The sequence below is a fragment of the Trypanosoma equiperdum genome (genome assembly GCF_001457755.1).
Source record: "Trypanosoma equiperdum strain OVI genome assembly, contig: ctg_1620, whole genome shotgun sequence".
Lineage (NCBI taxonomy): Eukaryota > Euglenozoa > Kinetoplastea > Trypanosomatida > Trypanosomatidae > Trypanosoma > Trypanosoma equiperdum.
The window spans coordinates 1-23,316 of NW_027123639.1; the positions used below are offsets into that span (position 1 = coordinate 1).

General features: G+C 50.5%; 9 protein-coding genes across 9 annotated transcripts; all 9 read right to left on the reverse strand.

The window, feature by feature from the left end:
• Positions 1-359: 359 nt before the first annotated feature.
• TEOVI_000781500 (VHS domain containing protein, putative) lies at positions 360-1,736 on the reverse strand (the record flags this gene model as incomplete). Its single annotated transcript, XM_067222371.1, has 1 exon — positions 360-1,736. The coding sequence occupies one exon, from the start codon at positions 1,734-1,736 to the stop codon at positions 360-362; it is 1,377 nt and encodes a 458-aa protein (XP_067078472.1).
• A 1,733-nt stretch (positions 1,737-3,469) lies between these two features.
• TEOVI_000781600 (kinesin-like protein, putative) lies at positions 3,470-5,323 on the reverse strand (the record flags this gene model as incomplete). Its single annotated transcript, XM_067222372.1, has 1 exon — positions 3,470-5,323. The coding sequence occupies one exon, from the start codon at positions 5,321-5,323 to the stop codon at positions 3,470-3,472; it is 1,854 nt and encodes a 617-aa protein (XP_067078473.1).
• Positions 5,324-5,898: 575 nt separating this feature from the next.
• Positions 5,899-7,644, reverse strand: TEOVI_000781700 (Pre-mRNA-splicing factor CWC22, putative; the record flags this gene model as incomplete). The annotated part of the gene is made up of 1 exon (XM_067222373.1): positions 5,899-7,644. The coding sequence occupies one exon, from the start codon at positions 7,642-7,644 to the stop codon at positions 5,899-5,901; it is 1,746 nt and encodes a 581-aa protein (XP_067078474.1).
• Positions 7,645-7,912: 268 nt separating this feature from the next.
• TEOVI_000781800 (vacuolar sorting-associated protein-like, putative) lies at positions 7,913-8,569 on the reverse strand (the record flags this gene model as incomplete). Its single annotated transcript, XM_067222374.1, has 1 exon — positions 7,913-8,569. The coding sequence occupies one exon, from the start codon at positions 8,567-8,569 to the stop codon at positions 7,913-7,915; it is 657 nt and encodes a 218-aa protein (XP_067078475.1).
• A 785-nt stretch (positions 8,570-9,354) lies between these two features.
• On the reverse strand, positions 9,355-12,990 carry TEOVI_000781900 (SWI/SNF-related helicase, putative; the record flags this gene model as incomplete). Its single annotated transcript, XM_067222375.1, has 1 exon — positions 9,355-12,990. The coding sequence occupies one exon, from the start codon at positions 12,988-12,990 to the stop codon at positions 9,355-9,357; it is 3,636 nt and encodes a 1,211-aa protein (XP_067078476.1).
• A 430-nt stretch (positions 12,991-13,420) lies between these two features.
• On the reverse strand, positions 13,421-16,177 carry TEOVI_000782000 (uncharacterized protein; the record flags this gene model as incomplete). Its single annotated transcript, XM_067222376.1, has 1 exon — positions 13,421-16,177. The coding sequence occupies one exon, from the start codon at positions 16,175-16,177 to the stop codon at positions 13,421-13,423; it is 2,757 nt and encodes a 918-aa protein (XP_067078477.1).
• A 469-nt stretch (positions 16,178-16,646) lies between these two features.
• On the reverse strand, positions 16,647-20,195 carry TEOVI_000782100 (uncharacterized protein; the record flags this gene model as incomplete). Its single annotated transcript, XM_067222377.1, has 1 exon — positions 16,647-20,195. One exon carries the CDS (start codon positions 20,193-20,195, stop codon positions 16,647-16,649), a length of 3,549 nt encoding a protein of 1,182 aa, XP_067078478.1.
• A 433-nt stretch (positions 20,196-20,628) lies between these two features.
• On the reverse strand, positions 20,629-21,417 carry TEOVI_000782200 (glucosidase II beta subunit-like protein, putative; the record flags this gene model as incomplete). Its single annotated transcript, XM_067222378.1, has 1 exon — positions 20,629-21,417. One exon carries the CDS (start codon positions 21,415-21,417, stop codon positions 20,629-20,631), a length of 789 nt encoding a protein of 262 aa, XP_067078479.1.
• Positions 21,418-21,669: 252 nt separating this feature from the next.
• Positions 21,670-22,896, reverse strand: TEOVI_000782300 (uncharacterized protein; the record flags this gene model as incomplete). The annotated part of the gene is made up of 1 exon (XM_067222379.1): positions 21,670-22,896. One exon carries the CDS (start codon positions 22,894-22,896, stop codon positions 21,670-21,672), a length of 1,227 nt encoding a protein of 408 aa, XP_067078480.1.
• Positions 22,897-23,316: the final 420 nt, after the last annotated feature.

Sequence of the window (23,316 nt, forward strand, 5' to 3'; positions counted from 1 at the left end):
TTTTTTTTCGCGTAGTGGTATCCACAAAAATGATGCTTAGAGCCCTGCGAGCGCTACAAAACGGTACCATACTTAAAAACTGCACTAAACGCATGGGACCAGAGCTTGCGACAACGCTCCACTTACGTTCAAACCACCGGTACAAATTCAGGAACAAAAAATGAGGATCTGGTTGCGCCATCTCCTTCCTTTGCTTTTTCCCCCTTGTCTTTTGATTCGAAATGCCAGTTGAGACGAAAAGGATCTTGAACATATTTGCATTACGTAAAACGACCCAACACGCACGCACGCAAATCTACCCATGCTAATATCATGTATACTTGGTGTACTACCCACCCAGTGGAGAGTTATTGCTAACACTACTTTGGTGCCTGTCGCGCCAAAAGGTCTTCAAAATCGGTATAAACGTGCTTAACCGGTTTCCGGTTTCTTTCTTCAGAAACCTCTTCACTACTGTACATATCTTCACAGTTATTTTCTGCTCCCTTTCCCACCGCCTCAACTGCCGGCGGTGCCGCTGCAGGAGCCTGGGCGGGCGCAGCCGGGAATAGGTCGTCAAGTAGGTCAAGAGGGTTTTGTGGATGTGCGGCACTTTCACCCCCTGTTGGCTTCACTGGCCTTTTCACTGTTTGAGATGCGCCCAACAATTTCACCGGCTGCTCCTTTGGGGTTTCGGGTGGGGCACTTGGCTTTGCTGCACTTGCCGCCGTCATTTTTGAACTTGCTGATGGCGTTTTAGCGGTCGCAGCCACCGAGGCCCCCGACAGTGAATCTGAAGTCGATTGTGCTGTGGTGCCGCCCTGTCGTGTATCTTGTGAAGGTGCCCGCTTGGACAGGCGCTGCATCAGATTATTTTGGCTGTTGCAAACATCCACAAGCATTTCCCTGTTACTCGGCTTCAGATCAGAACCAAGGATCAATAAAATTAGTTTATTGCTGCTGCGTATACTACTGAGAATACTCTCGATAACGTCATCCATTTCTACACTTCCGTCCTCGTTCACTTTGATGTCATTGAGGTATTCTGCAAGGGTCATACATACGTCAAGCATGGTACCTAGCTCCTCGTCCGTTGGTAAAACGATGCCAATTGCGTCTACCACGTGTGCTCCCGGCGGGAGTCCAGTTTCTGGTGGATGGTGTATTGATTTGTTCGGTTGCTTCGCCGGGGGACGGGTGCGCTGGCCCGTTGGGCCTACTGCCATGGAGAGTCGCGTATCAATGTCGGGCTGGATTCCATCAAATGCATTGGGCCCTACAGCCCGTCGAACAGCCTCAGCGACTGACGTCAAGAACTTTAACCGGCTGTTGGGATGCCCTGCAAACCAAACAGAGAAATTAAGAATGAGCGCCAAAGCTGCTTCCTTCGCTAAGCACTCCTTCTCACTGGTAGCGCTGCGGGTGGCAATGTTGTACAGTTCCTTCACAATGCCTTTCTGCGCAGCGACTTCCGTGTGCAACTTCGTGTTACAATTTTTGACAAGCGACTCCAGCACAATAACTGTGAGATACTGCACAGTTGGATCAGAATTGGCGATGCGGCGGCGGACAGCCCGCACAACATCGGCCACGCTTTCCGCCCGCGTATTGGCATTGTCGCATAGCAGCGTCACAGCCGATAGTTTAGGAGTACTTAAGCATGGTTCAGTGGCCTCCTCTACAAGTTCCAGGTAAGGCGTTGGTAGAAGACGCGAAGCCATGTCCTTTGCTTTATCCAGAACAGAGAGGAGCACCATTCTTTTTGTTTTCCCTCTTTTTTCTCTTTTTTCTTTTCGATTCCCCCCTTTTTTCCCTGGTTAAAGTCACACAAAACGAGAAGGAGAAAAGGGCGAAACAGATTCATTCTTTACCAAACAAACATTTCCTACGTGCGTGCATACATAAGTGCACACAGTGGGTTGAAAACGAAATCCGTACAGCACTCCGGCATCCACGGAAGCGGCTTCTTCTCTACTTGTTTTACCGTCGCCTTCCATTCCTTTAACCAATTTTTTTTTTGTATTTCACCAGTCCAAATCTTCTCACAGCTTCTCATTTCCCCCAGGTCAGGGAAACGCCACAGGGGAAGTGCCCGAGGATCGAATAACCGGAAGAGGCAAACTACAACAGAGGGCAAGTATTACACCTCCCCATCAGTAACATGAGTTACTTTCCAGAGTCCACATGAGGAACCCCCAGAGTCGCATTTCCTCACACCAAACAAACGAACAAGCAGCCACCAGTTGATGAAAAATGAGCCTATCAAATACACAAGACGCACACGTATTAATATAAACCCTTCTAATCGTAACCCTTGTTAAGTCTGCCAGTCGAAAGAGGAAGAGGGCAAGAAAAAAAAAATACCAACTTTATCATATTTATCGAGTTTTCCGTAGGCTTGCAGGGTGTGAGGGACCACGTAATGTTTGTTGAGGTGACGGAACAAAATCAACCAACAGAGAGTGGGATATCAAAGAAGGGGGGAAATGGACGAACAAGACTAGAAAAAATGATAACGGCCGAAAATTCTGAAAAAAAAAATACACAAGTAAGGAAGACGTTTCCAAAGATAGAAGAGAAAACGATTCCGAACCGATGGGACGTCGATGTGAATTGATGTACAAGTTCGTGGCCATGTACACTCCTTTATTTCTCCTGCACCACCTTCGACTCTGCAGTGGTTCATACCTTTTTGATTTTTGGCGGCAAACAAACAAGCAGAAAATGAAAAAAAAAAAGAACAAGAGACCCACTTTACTTCCTCAGTTCTTTCTCAACGCCTCCAAAACATCTTCTTTTTTCTTCCCTTCCCTGAGACTGGTGGTAGCTCCCCTTTACCCTTCGACACGCTTCCTCCATTTACGACCGCGGCCGTTTTTTTTTTTTAGTTTACGCATGAAACGGTTGAAGTTGGTTAACCACCGAAAACACAAATGATGTTGGTGTGTGGGTTGCATTCCTGACGCTTGCGCCGCGACCCACTGCTCATCTATTTTCCCCTTGCTATATTCTCTCTACCGTCGTCAACTGTCATCCCTTCGACTCCGAAAGGGCCCACGGTGCTCCGTTTTCTTGTCCTATTGAATAGTAGAAATAGAAAAAAAGAACGGACCTTGTTATTTCTCTTTCTTATACAGTAGTTCTATCTGGAAACAAATATCTCAGATACGAGTTTTATGGTGGTGGCCGTGAGGTTCTTCTGTGTTTACAGACTTGGAAATGGCGATGAATAATTTCCTTCCAACGAACCTCCCTTCCTCTTTCTTCACTCACCAACCAACCAAAGCTGCCACTTCCTAATTTATACACACACACACACACACACACACACACACACGTATATAATTACAAAAGCAGGTGGGTATATCATGTGGACCCACGCGCAGTATGTCACCCGCAAACCGCGGGGTGTATTAACGGATTCTGGCTTGGACGTTTGAACGATGCACCATGGAAACGGTATGGAGGAGTACAGCAAACGTCTACGCGCTTACATGGTAACACACTGGCATCCTGAAGACTTAGTCTCGGCCTGAATCCTCAGCTGCCTGTTTTCTTCTTCCTTTCCCGCGATATCCTTTTCCATACTGCTGAGTCTCGCCTTTAGGTCCACCTTCTCACGGGTTACCCCCTCCTTTTGATGCACCGATTCGAATTCCTTTTCGATAGCCCGGCAACGTGCCTCCATTTCCTCAAGTTCCTTTGTGATCTTTGCCATTTCCTTTTCCAGCTGCTCCTCTTCAGCCCGCCCTTGCTCTTTGGCCTCCACGTCCATCTCGATTAGGCGCAACCTCTCCTCGGGAGATGCATTCAAGAATGCGAGGATCTTCTTCAACTTCGTTTCGCCATCAACCCGCTTCTGAACCTTTTCCTCGCACACAGCATTAACTTCTTCCTGAGTTTTGATTTGCCTATTTGTGTGGAGTATCCTCTTTTCAATTTCCCCCGTCTCACGGGATGCCGCAACCATATTGGCGTCCGCTTTGTCCTTTTCCACCTCCACATCCGCCAAAGCCCGCCTTAACTTGCTCACCGAATCTTGGAACTTCTTGCGATGCACTGTCGTGCGGATCACATTCAACTTGAACGCTGTCCTTGCTATGCTCAATCTCTCTGAAGATGCCAACAACTTGTTCCGGCATTCATGGTGGGCGGCTTCCTGCTTCATCAACGCCAATTCACGTGCATTGAGTTCATTTTGTACAATCTTCGTGGACTCTGATTGCTTTACCATCTCGGACTTAAGATTCTTTACCTCTGCAGCCAGTGTTCGCAGTTGAACCAGTGCCTCATCTTGTGAGCGCTTCGGGCTGCATTTCAGTTTCGATAACTTCGTTGCTACTGTAAGCGTCTGCATCGTCTCACGGACATGCTCATAGAAGGGGCTGACGCAGCAAAGGAAATTCAAGTGGTAGCCGTGCTGCAGTAAGTCAGGGAAGAGCTTCGTAAAAGCCGTGTCGCGTGTTGGCACCTTCCCCAAAGGGTTCTCACCACTGTCACGCTCCACAGCAATGTCAACGCAGCGCTGGAAACCGAGCGGCATGTTCCGCAAAAGGGCAAAAAGAACGTTTACGCGACGTGACATTGTGACTGCCTGACCTTGCTCGGGATCAGTGAACTGAAAGGACTCAACAATGCGTAGAGTGACAGTGTGACAGGAGTTACGCTTGGGCACCACTTGCGACAGCTGCCTCACTATGTTTAGCATGTCGGCCGGTTTTTGCACATCAACGCGCGTCACCCCCTGAAGTTTGGTACCCTCCACTGGATCAAGTACGAGTTTGTACTCCTGTTGAGCGTTAGCCCCGGGTTTACGCTTTGGCGAAAGCAGATCCACATAGGTCTCGTTGGACACATCAATTGCCTCAACTTGGCACTTGACAGTGCTGTCCTCCCGCTTTTCGCGCTTGAAGGCGGCCAATATTTCGTCAGTAAAGCGTGGAAGAATGCCGCCCTCTAATCCATCGACGCTATTGCCGTAGAGAGAATACACACGCCCGCTCCCCGCCCCTCCCATTACACAAAACGCGGTGTTTTGCCCGTCTAGGATACGCCCAATAGCAGGTTTCATAATTGCGTCGTAAACATCCTTTTGTTTATGTACCACCGCGCTTGGTTGGTAGTCGTCCACAAAAGACCACATCACTTTTTGCACTTCAAACTTTCCGTTTTTGCGTGGTAGAAACTCGTTGGTAGCATCGAGAACTGTTAAGGTCCTGTTTCCATCCCAAACAACAATTTCCCGCGGAACGGGACTGTCCTCAGGACAGACCTTCGCCTCTTCGTCGGTGAAGGGCCGAACTCGCACGACCACACGCGCATAAGCAAATGTGTCGGCTTGCATTTCAATAGGTTACTATTATGACTTTGACTTTCCCCTTGACAAATTTCTTTCCTTTCCGAAACACACTTTCTTTTCTTCTAAATATGTGTTTACCAAATAAAATATTTAGGCGTATGTAACTGGTACGGTGCTGTCTAATAGTGTTGTTTTCCTCTCTTTATTTTCTTTTTGTAAGTTTGCCTTTTCTAAACTACCCGTAATATATTATTTCAGGAAATTCAAATATCTAAAATTTATTCGTCTTACAACAGACAGAAGTACAGTTAAGAAAAAAAAATTGTTTTTGCCTAGTGATCAAGAGCCCGTCAAACAGCGCAAACAACAACACAAGAAACAACGCCAGTGCTCTCCACAACAAGTTACACCAAAGTAAACGAACGCTGCATGAGTGCGCGGTATCATCCTATGGGGAATTTCCTTATCCCTAACCTTTAACTCGAAGGGAAAAGGGTCCATCCGAAACCCTTACGGTTTTAGACAACACTGCACGTTAATGCAGTACTGTTGGAAAAATAAAAAGTTGCCTCTTTTCCACATACGAAAGTTGGCCTCCACAAGTCATGACAGATTCTCACTCACGCGTACTCCAGTGCGCCATCGCGAAGTCGCTTGCTGGGTTTCTTTTGATTGTCACAATAACTAGGATCACCCGAAGCCCCGTAGTAATGGTGACTGCTGTTCGCTCGTCTTGCGGCGCGGATCTCTTCCAGCCGTCCTCTTGTTTTACTTCCCAAGTCACCCAACCCCATTGCCTCAAACATATTAACCGCCCGCTCCAGTTCCTCTTCGGAAGTGTTTGAGTCTATGGGAAAGAGTTTGTGTGTGCTGATTCTCAATTCCTTGTCGTCTTCAAACCTCTTTATGAGTGCACGCATTCCCATTGCCTCTGCAAGCCCCTGTAGAAGCCACTGAATGACTAGACGCTGTGACATGTTGTTTTCAACAATATCAAGTACGGAAAGACACTTGTGCCATGGGAGTGAATCCGTCCTGAGTAAGTGGACATAAATTTTGCATGTGTACTCGATCTGTTTTTCCTCTAGATCCTCGGCACGCGTGTACCGCAGACGGAACGCCTCTGCAAAATATCCTTGAAACTTCGTGTTGCTTTTACACAGTCGTTCTGCTACCATACCGTATATCTTCCTGTAGGAGGTCTCCTCAGAAGAGCCTTCTATCACCATAAAGCACACGGTACGTTCCGCATCCGGTTGAATGGACTTCAGTATCTTGTGCACCACTTCGTCCGCCCGAACGCTACTACGCATCGCCATGTACACCTCCCTGCGAATTTGCCGCTCCCGCTCATCAATAAGTTGTTTAGATGGGTCAACACCGCCTTGCGTCTCCCCTTGTTCTTCCGCTCCCTCCCCCTCCTCTTCCTCTTCATCAGCATCTTCTGCGGCAACGATCCCCTCCAACAACTCCGCCTCCCAGTTATCGCCCAGAATTGCGCAACGCACCTTCTCATAAGCTTCTTCGTGGGCTTCATACTCCGAGTCGTAGACGAAGCGGTCAAGTTTTTCCTCTGTTTCTGCTTCCGTCACTTCCTCCAAGTCCACCTCGTGGCAGTTCTGTCCTGTGGGATCCACTAAAAGGAGGTGCTCCGGGATTATACTCATCGAATGTTTCACGCGCTCCCACTGCTGTACTTCGTGTAAACATCCCTCTAGTAGTGTTTGGGCACGCGCTGAGAGCCGCCACTCGTCGTTGTCCATTGCAAGTAGGTCACGGATAGGCGTCAGCACGTGCATGTGGAATTCGGAGACAGCACGCTGTGACATGGAGCGGAACGTCTCACGGAACAATGAGGCCGCTTGGTCAACGTCATCGTCAGTACGCGGCTCCGCCGTAAGGTGTGTGAGCATGATTTGATAGACGACCTCCACGTTTACTATATTGAACACGTACAACCACCCAATGAAACGACTTACGCATCGCAAGCCTTCCCAGTCTTTTCGCCGATGTAGCCGCCGCCACTGTACCACGAGCCGCTTGCATAGTAGGGCCCCGACAGTGGAGACCTCTTTGTTCACGCGACTTACAAGTGCTGCAAGCACGTTTGTTATGTCAGGGTTGACCAACTGCGCCCGCATAAGACTACGACAGAGCAGCCCGCGACCGCGAATTATATTTTCACGGAACAGCTCTGTTGCCGATAATTCAACATTTTCACCGCTCACTCTGTTCACAATACCTGTGATGCTGCGGCCTAGTGCCCGCCAGGCCTCGTGCTGGACGGTCTCATCTCCAGGGCCTTTACTATTGCCGCTCTCAACTTCACTGGCGCGTTTTCGGTGTGGTGGGATGTAGCGTGACATGCAATGGTCGCCCTTTCTACTTTCTTTGTGGACTTAACAAAAAAAACGAGTGGAGTACCAAAAGTGCCAGGATGATTTATTTTCTTACTTGACGGCAACGACGCTTGTGCATCGAAAGAAGAGAACGATATCAATGAATCTGTGCTAACTCCACACCTCAAGTGTAACGCCCAAGTCTGTAAAGGAAACCTCCAATCCTCCAACTTAGGCTTCAGCAATTTCCTCCTTGACTAATTCTACCTAATGCTTTCACAGCCCATTAGATGCGTTACGCCTTTGGCCGTCGCGCAGATGACTCGCTAAGGTACGCGTGGAAGGCCTGGTAGCCACACTCCAAAACAAACGCAAACTCGCGTGTGTCCCGTTCACTCAGTTCGTCTGAGGCATTCATGGTATCAAACTTTTCTTTCCACGTCGTAAGACGGTGAAAGAAGCTCTGATCTGTGACACCAAGCCGCTGCAAGCCACGCACAAGGTCTGCAAGTAACGTGTACAACTGATCAACCGCCGTTTGTTGTAGTTTTAGCGAATCCATTAGTGTAATGAAGTGCTGACCACACTCTAGCACTAGCCTAGGATCCACAGTACCATTAACATCACTGTCTTGCTGCTGTTGTTGTTGTTGCTTGGCGTCATCAAACGAAAGCTGAATGCGCGTGCGGGCAGCGGGACACCTAGAACCGTAGTTCTCCCAAAACGAGTCAATAGTGGAGTAGAACGGATTGCGACTTTGTTCGAGGTAGGTAACAGTAGACTTGTACTTGTCTAACAACCGTGTAATGGTAGAACTGTATTGTTCTTGCGTAATGATATCGCGTAACGTGGCCTTCTCCACTTTCTCAATCGCGAGAATAATTGCAAATAGGTCTGCAAGATATTCCACATGTTGCCGTTCTCCCGGCGAAATGGTGAATGCCACTTCCATTTCAATCTATATGCCTGCGCTGCTACTATGGTTCCCTTTCTTACTAATGCACGACTCACCAGTGCACCGGTTCACGTTTCCCTCACTACCGTGCATACAGGGGAACAACCGGAACAGTGGTTACAAAAGGAGAAGGGGGGATAGAGAGACCTTTATTCGGAAAACCGTCACACCTACGTTCTTGACAGGTGCAAACGCGTCTTAAATTCGGGTACAACAGAACCATGAGGGGGGGAGGTGAGATTTTTACGTTTTTGTCCCCAAAAAACAGAAGGAGCCACACTGTAAGTCAAGCGGGCTCCAGGGCCAAGCCACACTCAACGAAATGCGTCGCGGTATGGCACTTCATTATTAAACGGCCACGACTTGCGATACAGGGTGAAGCAGTGCAAATACAGGAGGACAGGCGGACATTGATAGGGTCCGTGTTGCAGCGCACAACGGATCCAGGACCGAAGACAAAAGTGAGTTGTAGCGCCGAGGCCCGCTAAAAACGCCGCCCGGAACGCATACCTCGGGGTCACGTCTCATTACGTGCGCCCTCGGGTATTCCGAAATCATTTCCAGCTCCGGCTTCTTGGATCGATGACCTACAACCGACAAACTCTCCGGTGCATGCGCCAACCCGCCGTTTTGTTCGTCCCGATGAACGTTCATGGCAAAATAAGCTGGGTACCTGTAAAAACATACAAAACGACGAGCGGGAGGAGCACAAGGCATCGCAAAACCGTGCCCTCGGAACCTCACACCCCTCTTCGGGCACTCTCCTTTTTCCTTCGCTGGAATTACGAGTTAAATGTTTCCGTAAATAGAGGCAACTCATCTTCACCTACTTGCCGTGCGTAACTTTCACACAACCCAGCGTAACGCCGTCGCGCTTCGACGTTGTGGCAAACAGCGTACTGCAGCGACAGCAATTGGTCGAGGGGAGTCCGCTGACGCCTCAATATGTCACGTCGTTTCTGGAGCACAGCGGGCGATCCGCGTCCCGACATAAGGCTGACGGCAACCATCGGGTCTGCCATCATTTCCCCTTCCTCTCTTCCTTCGCCTCTCCTTTGCTGTGGGTGCCCGTCCTCATCCTCATCCTCCTCATCTTTATCTTCATCACCAAGTTCCTCTTCATCGTTCCGCTTCTGCTCCTCAAGCTTGCGCAGTTCCTCCTCCACATTCTGCTGTGCCTCGCGATCCTCTTGATCCTCCAGTCTCATCATTTCCACACGGATGTCCACTGCTTCGTTGTTTTCTGTTCCGCTACCTTCCTTAATGTCACAGCGTCCACCGTTGTCCTGGTGTCCGTTGCCTGGAAGAGGGTCGTCCGCCACGACAGTGGCGTCTTCATCCAAATCGTGGAAAAAGCTTCGCAACTGCACGGGATTCGACAGTGCAGCTAAGGCTGCACTAGTGTCTTCATAGACGTCATCCACGTTTGCCATGGCATGGAACTGCCCTCCACGGATGACCACATTGTTGAGTTTCTTCCGCTCGCGTGCCTTTTGCAAAATACTCTCTTCCACGGTATGCTCACTGATAAGCCGATATATTGTCACCGGCTTTGTTTGTCCTATGCGGTGGCAACGGTCCTGCGCTTGGAGATCCATTGTAGGGTTCCAGTCGCTGTCGTAGAAAATCACCGTATCCGCTCCTGTCAGGTTGAGTCCGATGCCGCCCGAGCGGGTGGACAAAATCATGCACGTAATGCGTTCATCTTCATTGAACCAGTCGACGTATGCCTGGCGCCGCTCCGGCTGCGTGCTACCATCAATACGCAGGTATGGCAAACCGATAAGGGCTAAAAAGCGTTCCAGTATGTTGAGCATGTGAACAAACTGTGTGAATATAAGCATACGATGCCCCTCCCGCCTCAGCTGCTTGAGGCAGTGTTTCAAGAACTGCAGTTTGCCACAGTCGTGAATAAGCAGATGCCTGTCTGGGAAGCTGAAGCAACGACGGACGTAGAGTGGCCAAAGCTCGTAAAGAAAGGGCGAAGCATCAAATAAGTTTGCGCGATTACTCGTCTTACGAGAAAATTGCGAAGCTGGTGGAGGTAAAGCTATGGCAAGCAACGGAGCAAGGCTCCTTCGGCAGTGTGCGCGGAATGACTGATAATGGGCCACCGGTAGACGACAGTGCAACCGCGGAGGTCGAGCGGCTACCGCGGCTGGTACGTAGACAGCAACCTTAAACGCTATGGGGAGAACAGCGTTGACGCGTTGTCTCAACGTCGGCCTCAATCCCCTTGGTAAGTGCGACAAAGCGCAACATTTCCCTTCGCCCCATCGCACATCCTCTTGTTCCTGGAATGGGAGAGCAATGTGAAGACAATTTGGGTACCCTACACACACTGAAGCACTCATTCTATGATACCGCTCTACCTGTATGGCAGTTGTCATACGTCGGCGTTGGTCCGTCGTCATCATTTCTTCCTCTACGTAGTTCTGTATCACCGACATGATGTCTTCACTCAACCCTTCGTTCCCTGGCGGGATCCGGGGCACATCAGATGGCCAATGGAAGTTATCAGTCGAGTATCTGGCGATGTACCGACTGATTTCCTGTTCTTGCATCCTCCACCAATGATCTACTGTCAGTACATACAACTTGGTGCAATGTAACCAGGAATCGTCGAATAAGGTGCCGTCCTCCACACGTGCCACGTCATGCGGTTCTCCTCTTTGGGAAGGGAGGGATACATCGTCGATGCATAACCTCCACTTCTGAAACCTGTAACAGCCGCTGTAGTTATTTCCACGAAGCAAGACATCTCGTGGGACTTCAATCACAATCTCACTTTGATGGTCTAAGGCCATTGGCGTAACGGTTCGCCGCTCCTCAAACATATCTGGGTGATTGCAGACCTTACGGAGTGCCAATAAAACTCCCAATACGCCGCGCGCCCCACCGCTAATTCGCTCACGCGTTTCTGCCAGCTGCATATAATCATCGTAGAGCATTCGCTGTCGCCGTGATAGTCGGCACATGACGACCTTCTCCGTCTTGGAGGGTAGCTGTGCCTCCACGTCCTTTTTCAGTCGTCGAAGCATGAAAGGTCGAAGCAAAGCCTGCAGCCGACGCACGATACCTTCGTTGAGGGCGGCGCGCCCCGTGACCATTTCCTCCATGGGATTACTGAACCACTCGCGAAACTCCTGATCGGAGCTAAACGCCGATGCGGACGGAAGGAGCAGGTGAAAAAGAGACCAAAGCTCCATTATAGAGTTTTGTAGAGGCGTGCCGGTCAGCAGCAGCCGATATTCGACCTGAAGGTCAAAGAGAGATTGCCATTTTTTGCTCATAAAGTTCTTAACTTGATGCGCCTCATCAAGGACGAGGAATCCCCATGGGCGCCGGCGAAAGACCACTCGGTCTTTCACCACCTGGTTGTACGAGGTAATGCAAATATTAAATGCATCCTCCTGCATCCACCCCTGTCGCACCCGATGTCGTTCTTTTTTTGAGCCCATATATACAATGACCTGAAGACCCGGACACCAGCGCTGGAATTCCGCCTTCCAGTTTAACACAACCGTTGTGGGGACGACAATAAGGTGAGGTCCCCAGTCGTTCTTGTACTCAGCATAGTAAGCAAGCAATGCAATTGTCTGAATAGTTTTCCCAAGCCCCATTTCATCAGCTAAAATACCGTTCAGCCCCCTGCTGTACAGGTTTGTCATCCAACGGAGAGCGGAGCGTTGATAGTCACGCAGCTGCCTGCTGCCCCCTTGAGTATCGAGTAATGACAGTGAGGTCTCCAGCTGTGCACCACAGCTTATATTTGTTTCATCCCCGCCCTCCAGAAGTGCAACCACATTTTCACTGATGTTCCCACCTCTCCCCCCATCATCTTTATCGTTACACTTCACATCGGAAAAGATGCTTTCCAAGAGCGTGCGAGTGAGGTTTTCAGCTTCCCGCAACAGATCTTCCTGCCGTTGCTCCGCCCGACGTTGTTTCACCTCGTCAAACTCGACCGCCAGGAGCTGCTGGAAAATGTCCCCACGCCTCGACCACAATTTCCCCACAGCGGTGGAGAGTCTAGCCCCAAGCCTTGCACGTGCCTCCCGTTGCTCCGCTCGAATGCGCTCTTCACGGCGTTTCGTGTCCTCCATGTATCGCCCGAGATCCCGCTGGAGCGCGCGGCGGAGGCCGACGGCGTGACGTTCATCCTGTTCACTGCCGTGCAGACGCTGGAAAGAGGACAGAGTCACCCGCTGCCATGGCGAAAGGACAGTGACGGGTGCATAGCTGAAAGAAAGAGGGGCCGCGGCAAGTCGCAGCCGCTGCTGTTGACGCTGCTGCAAAAGCAACGAAAGATGTCGGGCACAAGCTGTGGGGGGAATACCGTCTGCTTGTTGGGCCTCGACAGTGATGTGTAAATCACCAACACCACTCTCGCGGGGGCGTTTTCGCGAACTTGACATTATCCGGAAAAAAAAAGAAGAAAGTGTGGTGACAATAACTTGTTCTTTCTGCTCAGTAGCACCGTGCTTCGTTGCAGTTAAGGTTTTACTTCCTTCTCTTTTCCTTTTTCTCGTTCCTCGTTAGGTTATTTTGGGGTCGGTAAAGAAACTGCCCCAGCCCCCCCCTCAATTCCCTTCTGCTGAAGGACTCCACGTTTAGGGGGAAAAAGCGATAAACAAATAGCAGCAAGTGCATGACGTGAAGTTCAGGTGAAATAAAAGCGGTTGTATGAATAAGACATTAAGGAAGGGACGGCACGGGGGCCCGAACGAAGTAAGTTTTTTAAAAAACAGAAGTGACTTGTGCGCACGTACCTGCAGGTGTCCCAAACCCCCTTTATTCTTACGCATCTATGATGGCACAGTAGCCGGATTTTAATTGTGTTCCATGTCACCACACAATCTCCCCAGCATCACATAACAGACGCAGCTGAAACAATGTCTCGGGCGTTTCCGTTTGCTCCGCTTCCATCTTACTGAGTATGTCACTCACTGTCTCCATCAAACCTGCGTAACTCTTCAGGGTACGCTTCAGCCGCAGAAGCACCTGCGAGTAGACCAGCGCGTGCACGACCCTTTCCGCATCTCCGCCACGTTTCAACACCGCTGTTTTTTCGCGATAGGACGTTAGATGGTAACACACAGCCTCCATTATGGTCAGGAGATCCCTTTCATCAAACAGAATCTTAGACACTGGCAGCTTAGCATTTGCTCGAAGTAGGTGCACTAAGGTCTCCACGCGCATGCTACCTGGTGGTTTATCGCTAATGGCGGCCTGACGAAGCCGTAGTATGCACGATTTGGACTCTCTGCACATTTTCTGAGAGACGGTTACACTACTCAAAGCAAAGCTAATCAAGTAAAGCATATGTGCTGAATCTGCTGCTGTCATCTGAACCTTTTCAAGTAGAGCGGGGACGTTTAGCTCAACGACCGTTCGTGACGAGCATAAATCACCGTTGGCAACGATTTCGCCGACTTTGTTAGCAGAAAACGTGAATGTTAGAGTGGCTCCAAGTTTGGAAGCGAGCTCAGTAACGCTGAGAGCAAGAGAAATATTCTTTCCCGTGCTATTACTCTTACTGGCACCACAGATGCGCTGCACTGTTTCTACCACAACTGGAAGGATGCAGTCAGCGACGGCTTTAAAAAGTGTTACAGAACTACTGCTGAGGCCCGTCGTTGCATCGGTTGCGGCAGGAGGGACGCTATGCTTAAGTGAGAGCATGCACCTCAATAGTCGGCGGAGCTCTTCGAGGTTCTCGGGAACAGAAACGGACATTCCACTCGCTAGATATTTGACAACGTCTGTCACCAATTCGTTGCCGAGTAGATACTCACCAAGTGACACAAGACTGCAACAAACGTTAATACCATGCCTGTGGCACCACCCATCATCGCGTAAGCCTTTCATATAATACAGCACATTCTCAACCAACTTGAGCGCCGACGAATGCTCTTTTGGCTCAAGGATGCCGGCTTCGGTGAGGTTGACAAGAGCTCGAAGAAGCATTGGTAGGTCATCCGCGAGATATTCCTTGTAGCGGCACTGCTCCAGTTGCTTCACCAGTTTATCCGCTAGCAACTGCGCAGGACCCCAGTGAGTAGGATTACCCTCATTGATTTGTTTTTCTCCTGCACCCTTTTTTGTCACCCCATCCGGCACCCACAACGCAACCGCGTAGAGGGCCTGGACGGCAGATCGCATTGAGAACGGATGGCGTTCAAACATGTGATCTCCGTTCCGAAGAATGGAAGATTCCTTCACAACCTTCTTAGCCGCCTGACTAAGCTCTTCTGTAAACACAGGGGTGCGCGCACACATACTCATGGAGTAGAACACCCACGACCATACGCTCTGAAGATCACCAGCCGTGTCGCTGGTCAGGCCGACCAGCATTTCCATCAGCGCCTTCACCTTTGTTGGTTCTACGGGAAGAGTGCAAACCAACTTCTGCACCGCTCCCCACACAGCACCAATGACCACTTGGTCGACACGATTGCCAGTGTTACCGACTTGGTTTCGACATGACCAAGAAGTATTGTAAAAGAACTGCACTTGTTCTACAAGGCTCTCCACAACTCGAAGCAACATCATACTAATTTCGTCTCTTGGAGGCACAACCCCTTGATCCTTCTGTTCACCCCTTTGCGTTTCTTCCAAATACCTGCCGTGCCTCTGAACCTCACCGCTTACTACAGTCGCCATTTTGGCCACGTCGTATGAGTTCAACGCCCTCTTGAAGTCCCTGTGCAGGGCCACACCGAGAAGTTTAAGGGTGAATTGGTAGTCGTTACTTTGATCGCCCTTTCTGGCACATGACGAAAGGAAGTCGTGCAGAAACTGAGCATAACCGCCTGGAACGACGGTGTGTAAACGTAGATCTTCAAAAAAAGCATTCTTCACTTTCACCCATGGATCTGCCCACAGACCCTGCTTTTTACCGCCTGTGGGATTGGCTAATTCATCGCCTACTTGACAGCCGTGGATGCCCGACTCCTTCCAACACCACGCTATAACAGGATACATGTGGAGCGCTTGTAGTGCACTGTTACCTCGCACAGTACGAAGAGTCCCAGTCTCAACTAAGTGGAGGGCCGCATTGAGAACTCCATCCACACGCGTGTTTCCCTCAATTTGTCCCCCGATGCTTACCGCACCACTGCCGTTGTTGGAAACAGTGTATGGAAACACGCTAATGACGGCTAGCCGCAGCGCTACATCCTGTGGGTACAGAGGCAGCAGCTCCATTAGTACATCAAATATGTGCTCTGCTACATCCCTTCTACCATATCGCCTGCCCAGTTTAACAACCACCACAGCGGCTTTTTGCACAGCCTGTGGGGAGGCAGTTCTTGTTGTTACTTCCAACAACCGCGCTGCTAAGCGTTCCCACACCACTGGTTTACTTCCCGCTTGAAGAGAAGTGAGGGCATTCAGAGCCTCAATCACACGTTCCACCGGCACGGAGATGTGCGCGGAGGCTATCGCGAAGGCGCATTTCTCACATATCACCTTTACCTCACTGCTGCGGTACCGCAATGTGTGGAGAGACTTCAATATCAGCAGGGAGTCGTGGCTGTTGAAGGGACGGTTATATGCAGCAGCGCGACAAACTAAAGCTCGCAGCACTTTGTTGTACACCATCTATGTGTGGTAGCTAAGCTCCTTGTGATGCTGAGATTTATCTTTGTGCTCTCCCTCTGATACCTCTCGCTCTCTCTCTCTCTCCTACCGTTTTGCGGCTGCTGTCTCTCTTTTTAAGAAAAGTTACGGCAGTAACACATCCACGGCGAAGTGACCGGACAAATAGGTTTTGTGCCACCCGCGATATTCGTGGCGCTCGCTTTTGGGACCTGAGCTAGACGTTGGCGGCACTTAGCGAGGTGTTTATGCAAGGGTGGAAAAGATGGCGATGAGAGGTAGTGAACGGGAGTGCAAAGGGCGTATTTATCATCAAACAAAACTCACGAAAGCAAGAATTAACTGTGATGCAGAGACCGGTTCGCCCAGGCAGGGCGGCAACGAAGCTTCACCAGAAGCACAACACAGTTTGCGGTCCGGTAAATATTAAGCTATCAACGTTAGAACGATTAAGGGGTGAAAAAGAAATGAATCATGCAACGAAGCATGATTCCCATCGTAACGGTACGGTCTCAACACCCTGACCCACCACCACGCACATATCTGGCGGTGATGCGGATGGGTCGATGGCAAGCCCACTGACCCCGCGGACGTTTACACGCCTCTCTCCTGCTACGTGGAAAACGTCCCCCCTAATCTGTAGAAAAGTGAGCCGCTCATCATTCACCGCAACTGCCATCCCATCGTGCTCCTTCATGCTTTCCGTTTCCCCACAATTTATCCAACTCACCCCCCGACCCGCCGTTAACCCCACGCGCACAGAACTCAACGTCTCTATTCCCTGCGTTGAAGCACGCACAAGCACGATATCACCAGAGTCCATCGCCGCAAGCACACGCCACGATGCGGCTCCAGTTCCTTCTCTCCGCTCTTGTTTCTCAACCGAAAGGGCGTCGACAGCCACCTTCTTCCAAACCCTTCTTGATAATACCTCTCCTTTTTGAGCACAGCACACACACAGCGCCCCACCAGTGTCACCCGCTATGACGAGCCCCCCCATTATGCTAAGGGCACACACGGCAGTCACGGGTCGCGGTGTTTGAGGGTCCAACACCACTTTTTGTCGAAGTATCAGCTTGGAGGTGAACCCAAATATCCTCAGTGCACCGTCGCTGCCCCCAACGACGATGTCTTTTGCTGTTGTGCACACTGAAAGAAACCGCGGAACACACTGGCTGGTGGTGGCTGTAGGGCCGTCAACAGCGGAGTCGCCGTTGCCCCTCACCCGCTGCTGCCTCACATTCATGTGGGCCATTACACGCCAGCTGTGGCGGACCGACCACTCCCAAACGGCAACAGTGGCGAGGCTGCCGACGGTTACAAACCGGACTTCCTCACCGCAAGTCACCGATCCATCGGCAATGCTACAATACGACATTCCGAGTATATTGGACTCATGCGGTCCTGAGAGGGTTTGTGGTGTCTCCATGGCGTTAGTGGCCTTCGACGGAAGGCTCAGTACACTTACTGTGGATTGCTCCGCTCCACAAAGTATGCATGCGGCCGGCTCTGGTAAAACAATAACTGTGTTGTAATCCCGACCCGTTGCCACACCACCGTACAAGAGTCGCGAAGAGTTTTCTGGGTTGTACTCGCACCATTCTCCTTCCCTTCCATTTGAACAGTGACACACATAGGCGTACTGCCCTTTTCCCTCCGCTCCATCGGCTGCTACACCTGACGAAACGGCTGCTGTTAGCAACCGCGGGGCTCGCACCTCATGACACTGGGCAATGGGGTGCCAACCACTAATCTGCGAGCGCCTGGAAAAGACGGTGATATCTGTACCAAACAATGTCACCGCGAAACTCAGGTCATTGCTGCCCTTTCCACACTTTGCCGCACCATTGCTCCAGGCCAGAACGGTGGAGACACGCCACGGCAGGAGCAGTGGACAGGAGATGGACCGAATATCTACTTTCAGAATATCATCGCTGTCCACAACTAATGCTCGCCATTCACCCTGATGCGATAACACCGTGACCCGTGTTTCAGAATTACTCGTTGGCAAGACCACCTCTTCGGTGTCAACAGCCGCTACCGGAGACTGAAAGAGGCGGTCCCGCCACGCCAGCGGCTGAGTTTCCTGTGACTCGCCCGGCTCCACTGTGTGAATATAGAGGCTACCTTCATCATCACCAGTGAGTATACAGAGACACTCTCGTCGTAAAGTCCGTTTCATGAGGCGCAGAGTGAGGGCGGTAGTGTGCGTACCCGCGCAGACAGCAGAAAGCCATTCAGTTGAACGTTCGTAAATATTCTCAAACGCAGAGACGACAAGCTGACCACCCGCATGGACAGTAGCCAAGACTAGGTGTTGTTGATACTGTAATCCTCGAACAAAGAGCACCTTGGAGGATGATGTCATCAACTTCACCACAGTAGTCGGAGCTCTACCTCCATTTTCCTTCTCTGCTGCATTTGAATACCATGCGCCATACAGAACTCCATATACGCCTCCCCCCGTTGTACCTATAAGTGCGATGTGCTTTGGTGCAAAATTGTTCGACGGGACCAGTGGAGGCGACAAGGAGGTGATGGCACTAAGACATGACGGTACATCCTTTTTGCCCGAACAAGTTGTAGGAAGGGGGAAACGCTGCTCGTGCGGGGATGTGTCCCCCTTGTGAAAATGAATAATGATAAACTCATCCTCCGTGCACGCCAACAACGTTCCATTATCGTCGCAATGCAGCCCCCTTACATGGCATCTCTGCTTGATGGGGGTGCACGGGATAAGTGTTGCCTTTCGCAACTCTGACGGCTGGAGCCTTGTGTAATAAACGCACCCATCGAATCCACAAGAGACGACGGCAGTCACATATCCGCTGCTCACAGCGTGCTCCACTAGAGCTACCTTGTACACCCCGCTACCCTCATGCTGGTGGGTACGACAATGAATAGTTTGAGGCTTCAACGGTGTTTCCGCCGCTTCTAGTTCCCCCTGGTTAAAGCACAAGACATTCACAGTACCGTCTTCACCACCTGTAGCAACAACAACTCTTGAATGTGTCCGCGTCGGCAGAATGGATATGTCAAACAGGCGCTTGCGGGCGAGCGCCGCCCGGCTCCCGCGCCAGCAACAAACCCACCTCGTTTTTTCCGTTAACTGATAATGGCCCGCAGTGCACGTGTCTTCCCCGACGGAATGATCGCTATGTGAGACATATACTGCGGCAGTACGATCATCGCTACAAGTGGCCACGCAAATGCGTGAAGTGACCGCAGATCCGTTGCGCTGCTCTCCGCTACCACCTATCGCAACTGCCTTCACGGCAAACACAGCACAACCGGGGCTGTGGGCACTGATACGTGAGAGGACGGGAAGTGACTCAGTACCATCATCCATTCCTCTTAGCTGCTGCTCCGCGCTCGCTATAGGAACGCTCCACACAGCAACTCCCCCGGCGTACGTACCGGTGAAAATCAGGATGTTGTATCTGTCCGCAGTCATCAGAGCCGATGCGGCTAAGGCAATTCCCAGTCCTTTCACGGTGCGTCTCAACACGATTCCTTGACTCTCCTCCCTCCTTGCGACCCCCGCAGAAGCGTCCCAGCCAACCATCAAGTGCTGTTCAGGGATTACGTGTGCCGAGTTGAGCGTCGTTAGCACCAAAATGGCCGCAACGTCTCCAAGACTTTGGATGTACAGGACCCGCGCAAAATTATTGAGCGACAGCAACAACACACTGTTGTGCGGCTTCGCTGCAGGGGGGGCTCCCTCACGCAGCTCATTCCGATACAGAGGAGCAGCGTACACGCGATCCGCACTTCCGATTACAACAGCTGAAGTGATGAGTTCATTTGTGGCAATGCAACTCATTCTGTGCTGCTCTAAGGCGGTGATCACCGCACCATTAGGGAGTTCTGTAACTACAAATACACTGCCGTGGTCCATGTCATCATCGACCGATGAGGCCAGCACACGGTGCCCAACCGCGAGGCAAAACCACGATGAACTGACAGACACGGCCGTCACTGGGGCGTGTAGGAAGCTGCTTCTATCAGCCTGGGGCCGCATTTTGCATAACCTTTCCCCCTTCCGTGCGTTTGCGTTACAGGCTATGGGCAACACGTACGGGTTGATTTTAAGGGAAAAACGGGAGAAAACAAACACTTAAGTGGACGGCCCACCTCACCGAGAAAGTGGCTTTCGCCCAAAGCTCCAACTGTTAAAAGTTACATTTTGACCAGCGCAAACTTTGCTTCACACCCATGGGGTTTACCCCGAATGGCAGAAAATGTGGAGGAAAGAACAACGCCAACAACAAATAATACACCCACGCACATAAAAATATATGTACACACCTATACGAACGGAAGCACGACAAACGTGATAAAAGAGGGCACCCAATAGCAACAGACACCGGATAGCTTGTTGGCTAGAAGCAGTTCTCCGCCAACCCCACCACGCCGTTCCGTACACGAGCACCCGACGCCTCCTCAGAGCCTACCTAACCCTGTTGTTTATTGTTCCAATCTACTGTGTTCGTGGGTTTTGTTTCATGACACGTAATCACACCATACCGCTGTTGAATTTCCTTCAACCCTAGTAGACACACCTCTTTGGCTGTTAAACTAACGATGTAGCGACACACTTCTGCCTCTCGCACACGCATAGTTGGACTGTTACCTTCGCCCTCGCGTGCGCAGTACAACTGCACCTCCGTTGTCCGGGGGAGTTGTGTGAGATCACACGTTAAACCATCGCTGTATATGGTGTAAATATATCGCAAGCCTTTTGTGTTCACGCCGTAGCGCAAGTCCAACACGTCCGCCGGTGGGGCCACTCCCAACACGAAGTGCGGGTCCTCTTTCATTTGCTTCGGAGCATTCGATTTGCTATCCCCGGCAACCGCAGAACGGTGAAACTGCTCCACACCTGACCCCCAACATAATCGGTACGTCCACCACGATTCCTCCATCGTGTAGCACATGTTCTTCAGCGCTCTGTTAACCACAGCCACATGTTCTAAGGAGAGCGGAACATCTAGTTCACTGTCCTCGGCCTGAAGTGTCTTCTTCTCTTCGACAGTAATGTCAGGCAGCACGCACAAGTAGGCCGAACCGTTGCTAAGCCGCATTGGATAGTACTGTTCCTCACTTAGTCCACTGGGGACTGGGTCGCGAGAGAACACGATGTTGTATTTGTGTTCAGTGACTTCCTCTTGGCCACGCACAACAGACACAAGCACGAAAGTCGCTAACCGGAACAACAGCACCTTAGCACGAGTCGCATACATTACACAAGGGATAAAAGGAAACGGTGCCAACGTTGCGTTTGTGCTGTTAACTTCCAAAACTAAACAGTTTTGCAAAAGAAAAAAAAATAAACATGAAATTGTGCAACATGAACAACCAGTGTTGGTAACAAGGATTGGCTTTTTTTTTTTTTTGAGCCACGACTTAGTTCTTTTTCCAAGCACAGCGGAGCATCCGCCAATATGGGGAGCAGTTCAGAGACACCGTATTAACAATGAAGAGAATGCCGTGCATCAGCTGCATTCAGCGAATCCAGCGGGAAGAATATCTGAGCCCTCGCTGCCTGCTTGCAGACGTTGCTTGAGCATCCTCATAGCTTTCAAAAGTTGTTTTGCCTGCCACTTATCCATAACATCTGGACGTTTGACGCCACGGAAACGGCGATTCCAACTGCTATTACTCTCGGCACCAAAAGGCCGAATGAGATTACTGCAGTTTCCAATTTCATCGACACCCTTTAATGCCTCGCGCGCTGCGGAGTCCAAATCGGAAGGGCTTGGTGGAGTGGGGGAGGAGTCGAAGGGCAGTACAAACGCCTTTAAGAGGCGGAGCATAGCGGCGTGGAGAGGATCTGGATAAGCACGTTTACTTGACTTCTCCATCTCACCTGTTATAAAGGTAACCACGGTGTGTGCTTGGATGACATCGCGATCTAATGCTATGGCAGCTGCGTAGTGGAGGCGCAGCGGTGCGTACTCGGGGTGCAGCGCGATGAGTTCCTCTAGTACGGCGGCGCGACGAATCGCTAACGTTGTGCGATTCTTGAAACTGCTCACACAAAATTGCAACCACTCCAAGTCAGTCCCGTGGCGTCTACAATCAACCAAAGTCTTGGGAGTAGTGTTGGTGGGTGGAGATGGAGTTTCAGCGATCGGCAACGTATTTGATATCTGCAGAAGAAGCTGCATTCCCCTTACCAGCGTCGCGCTGTGTGAGGTAGTGTCATCAATGGCAAAATAATACTCAGGAAGGACAACTGTGGTCGCGTACGAAACGGCGCCCTTAACGCCCCACATCGGCTGATTTTCCCTCTGTTTTTGTTCCTCCCGTTTGAGCAGAGGATCCAGCATCTGTAATGCAAAATCCACCGCACTCCGGTAAATGGCAACGGCACGGTTTATATAGGGTTCCATGATAACTGCTGGTTCGGCCTTGTTTCTCGCCGCAACCCCAACGACCTTTTCCAATGTACTTCCAATTTGTATCATACCCCTGCTGAAGTGCGCGAGGTTTTCTTCCTTCTGGTCCACCTTTGCCGCATCTAGCGCTTCCGAAAGGAATGCCGCATCGTCGGCAACGGCATCAATTAGAGGACCAAAAGGGCTATTCTCCTGGGTTTCGTGCAGCAAGTAGCCGACAAGCAGAAAAGCCGCCGCGGCAGCAACCAACCACCGCTGGCGGTAGAGGGTTTTCCGCGCGGATGCCAATAGGCCCCTGGATGCAGTTCTTTGCCTCTTCATAGGGGAACGTGCAGAATTATTGCGAGTGCAAATGCGATTGTTAAATCAAACTCCTCTCCTTCCTCCTACACTTATAATCTTCCCTTTTTGCGCTTTTTTTTCTTTAAAGGATAAGGGAAATAAGCTGTAAAGTAAACACTACTACTGTTATAGTTAATTATAGTACCCCCTACGCTTTGATCCAGCTACCTTTCTACCATGATACCCGCATAAGGTAAAGTTAAGATAACGCATTGATGCAGAAATGGCAAACTCCATGAAGAGCCCACGATGAGATTCAAAGTGATGGTTCGTGCTGGCGCAGGTGAACAAGCGCGGGAAATGCGTGAAGAACGGGCATAAAAAAGAAGCAAGTAATCCGACTCCGTATGCTTCTTTTTTGTTATTACTTCTCATATTTTGTCTTTCCCTTCCATACTC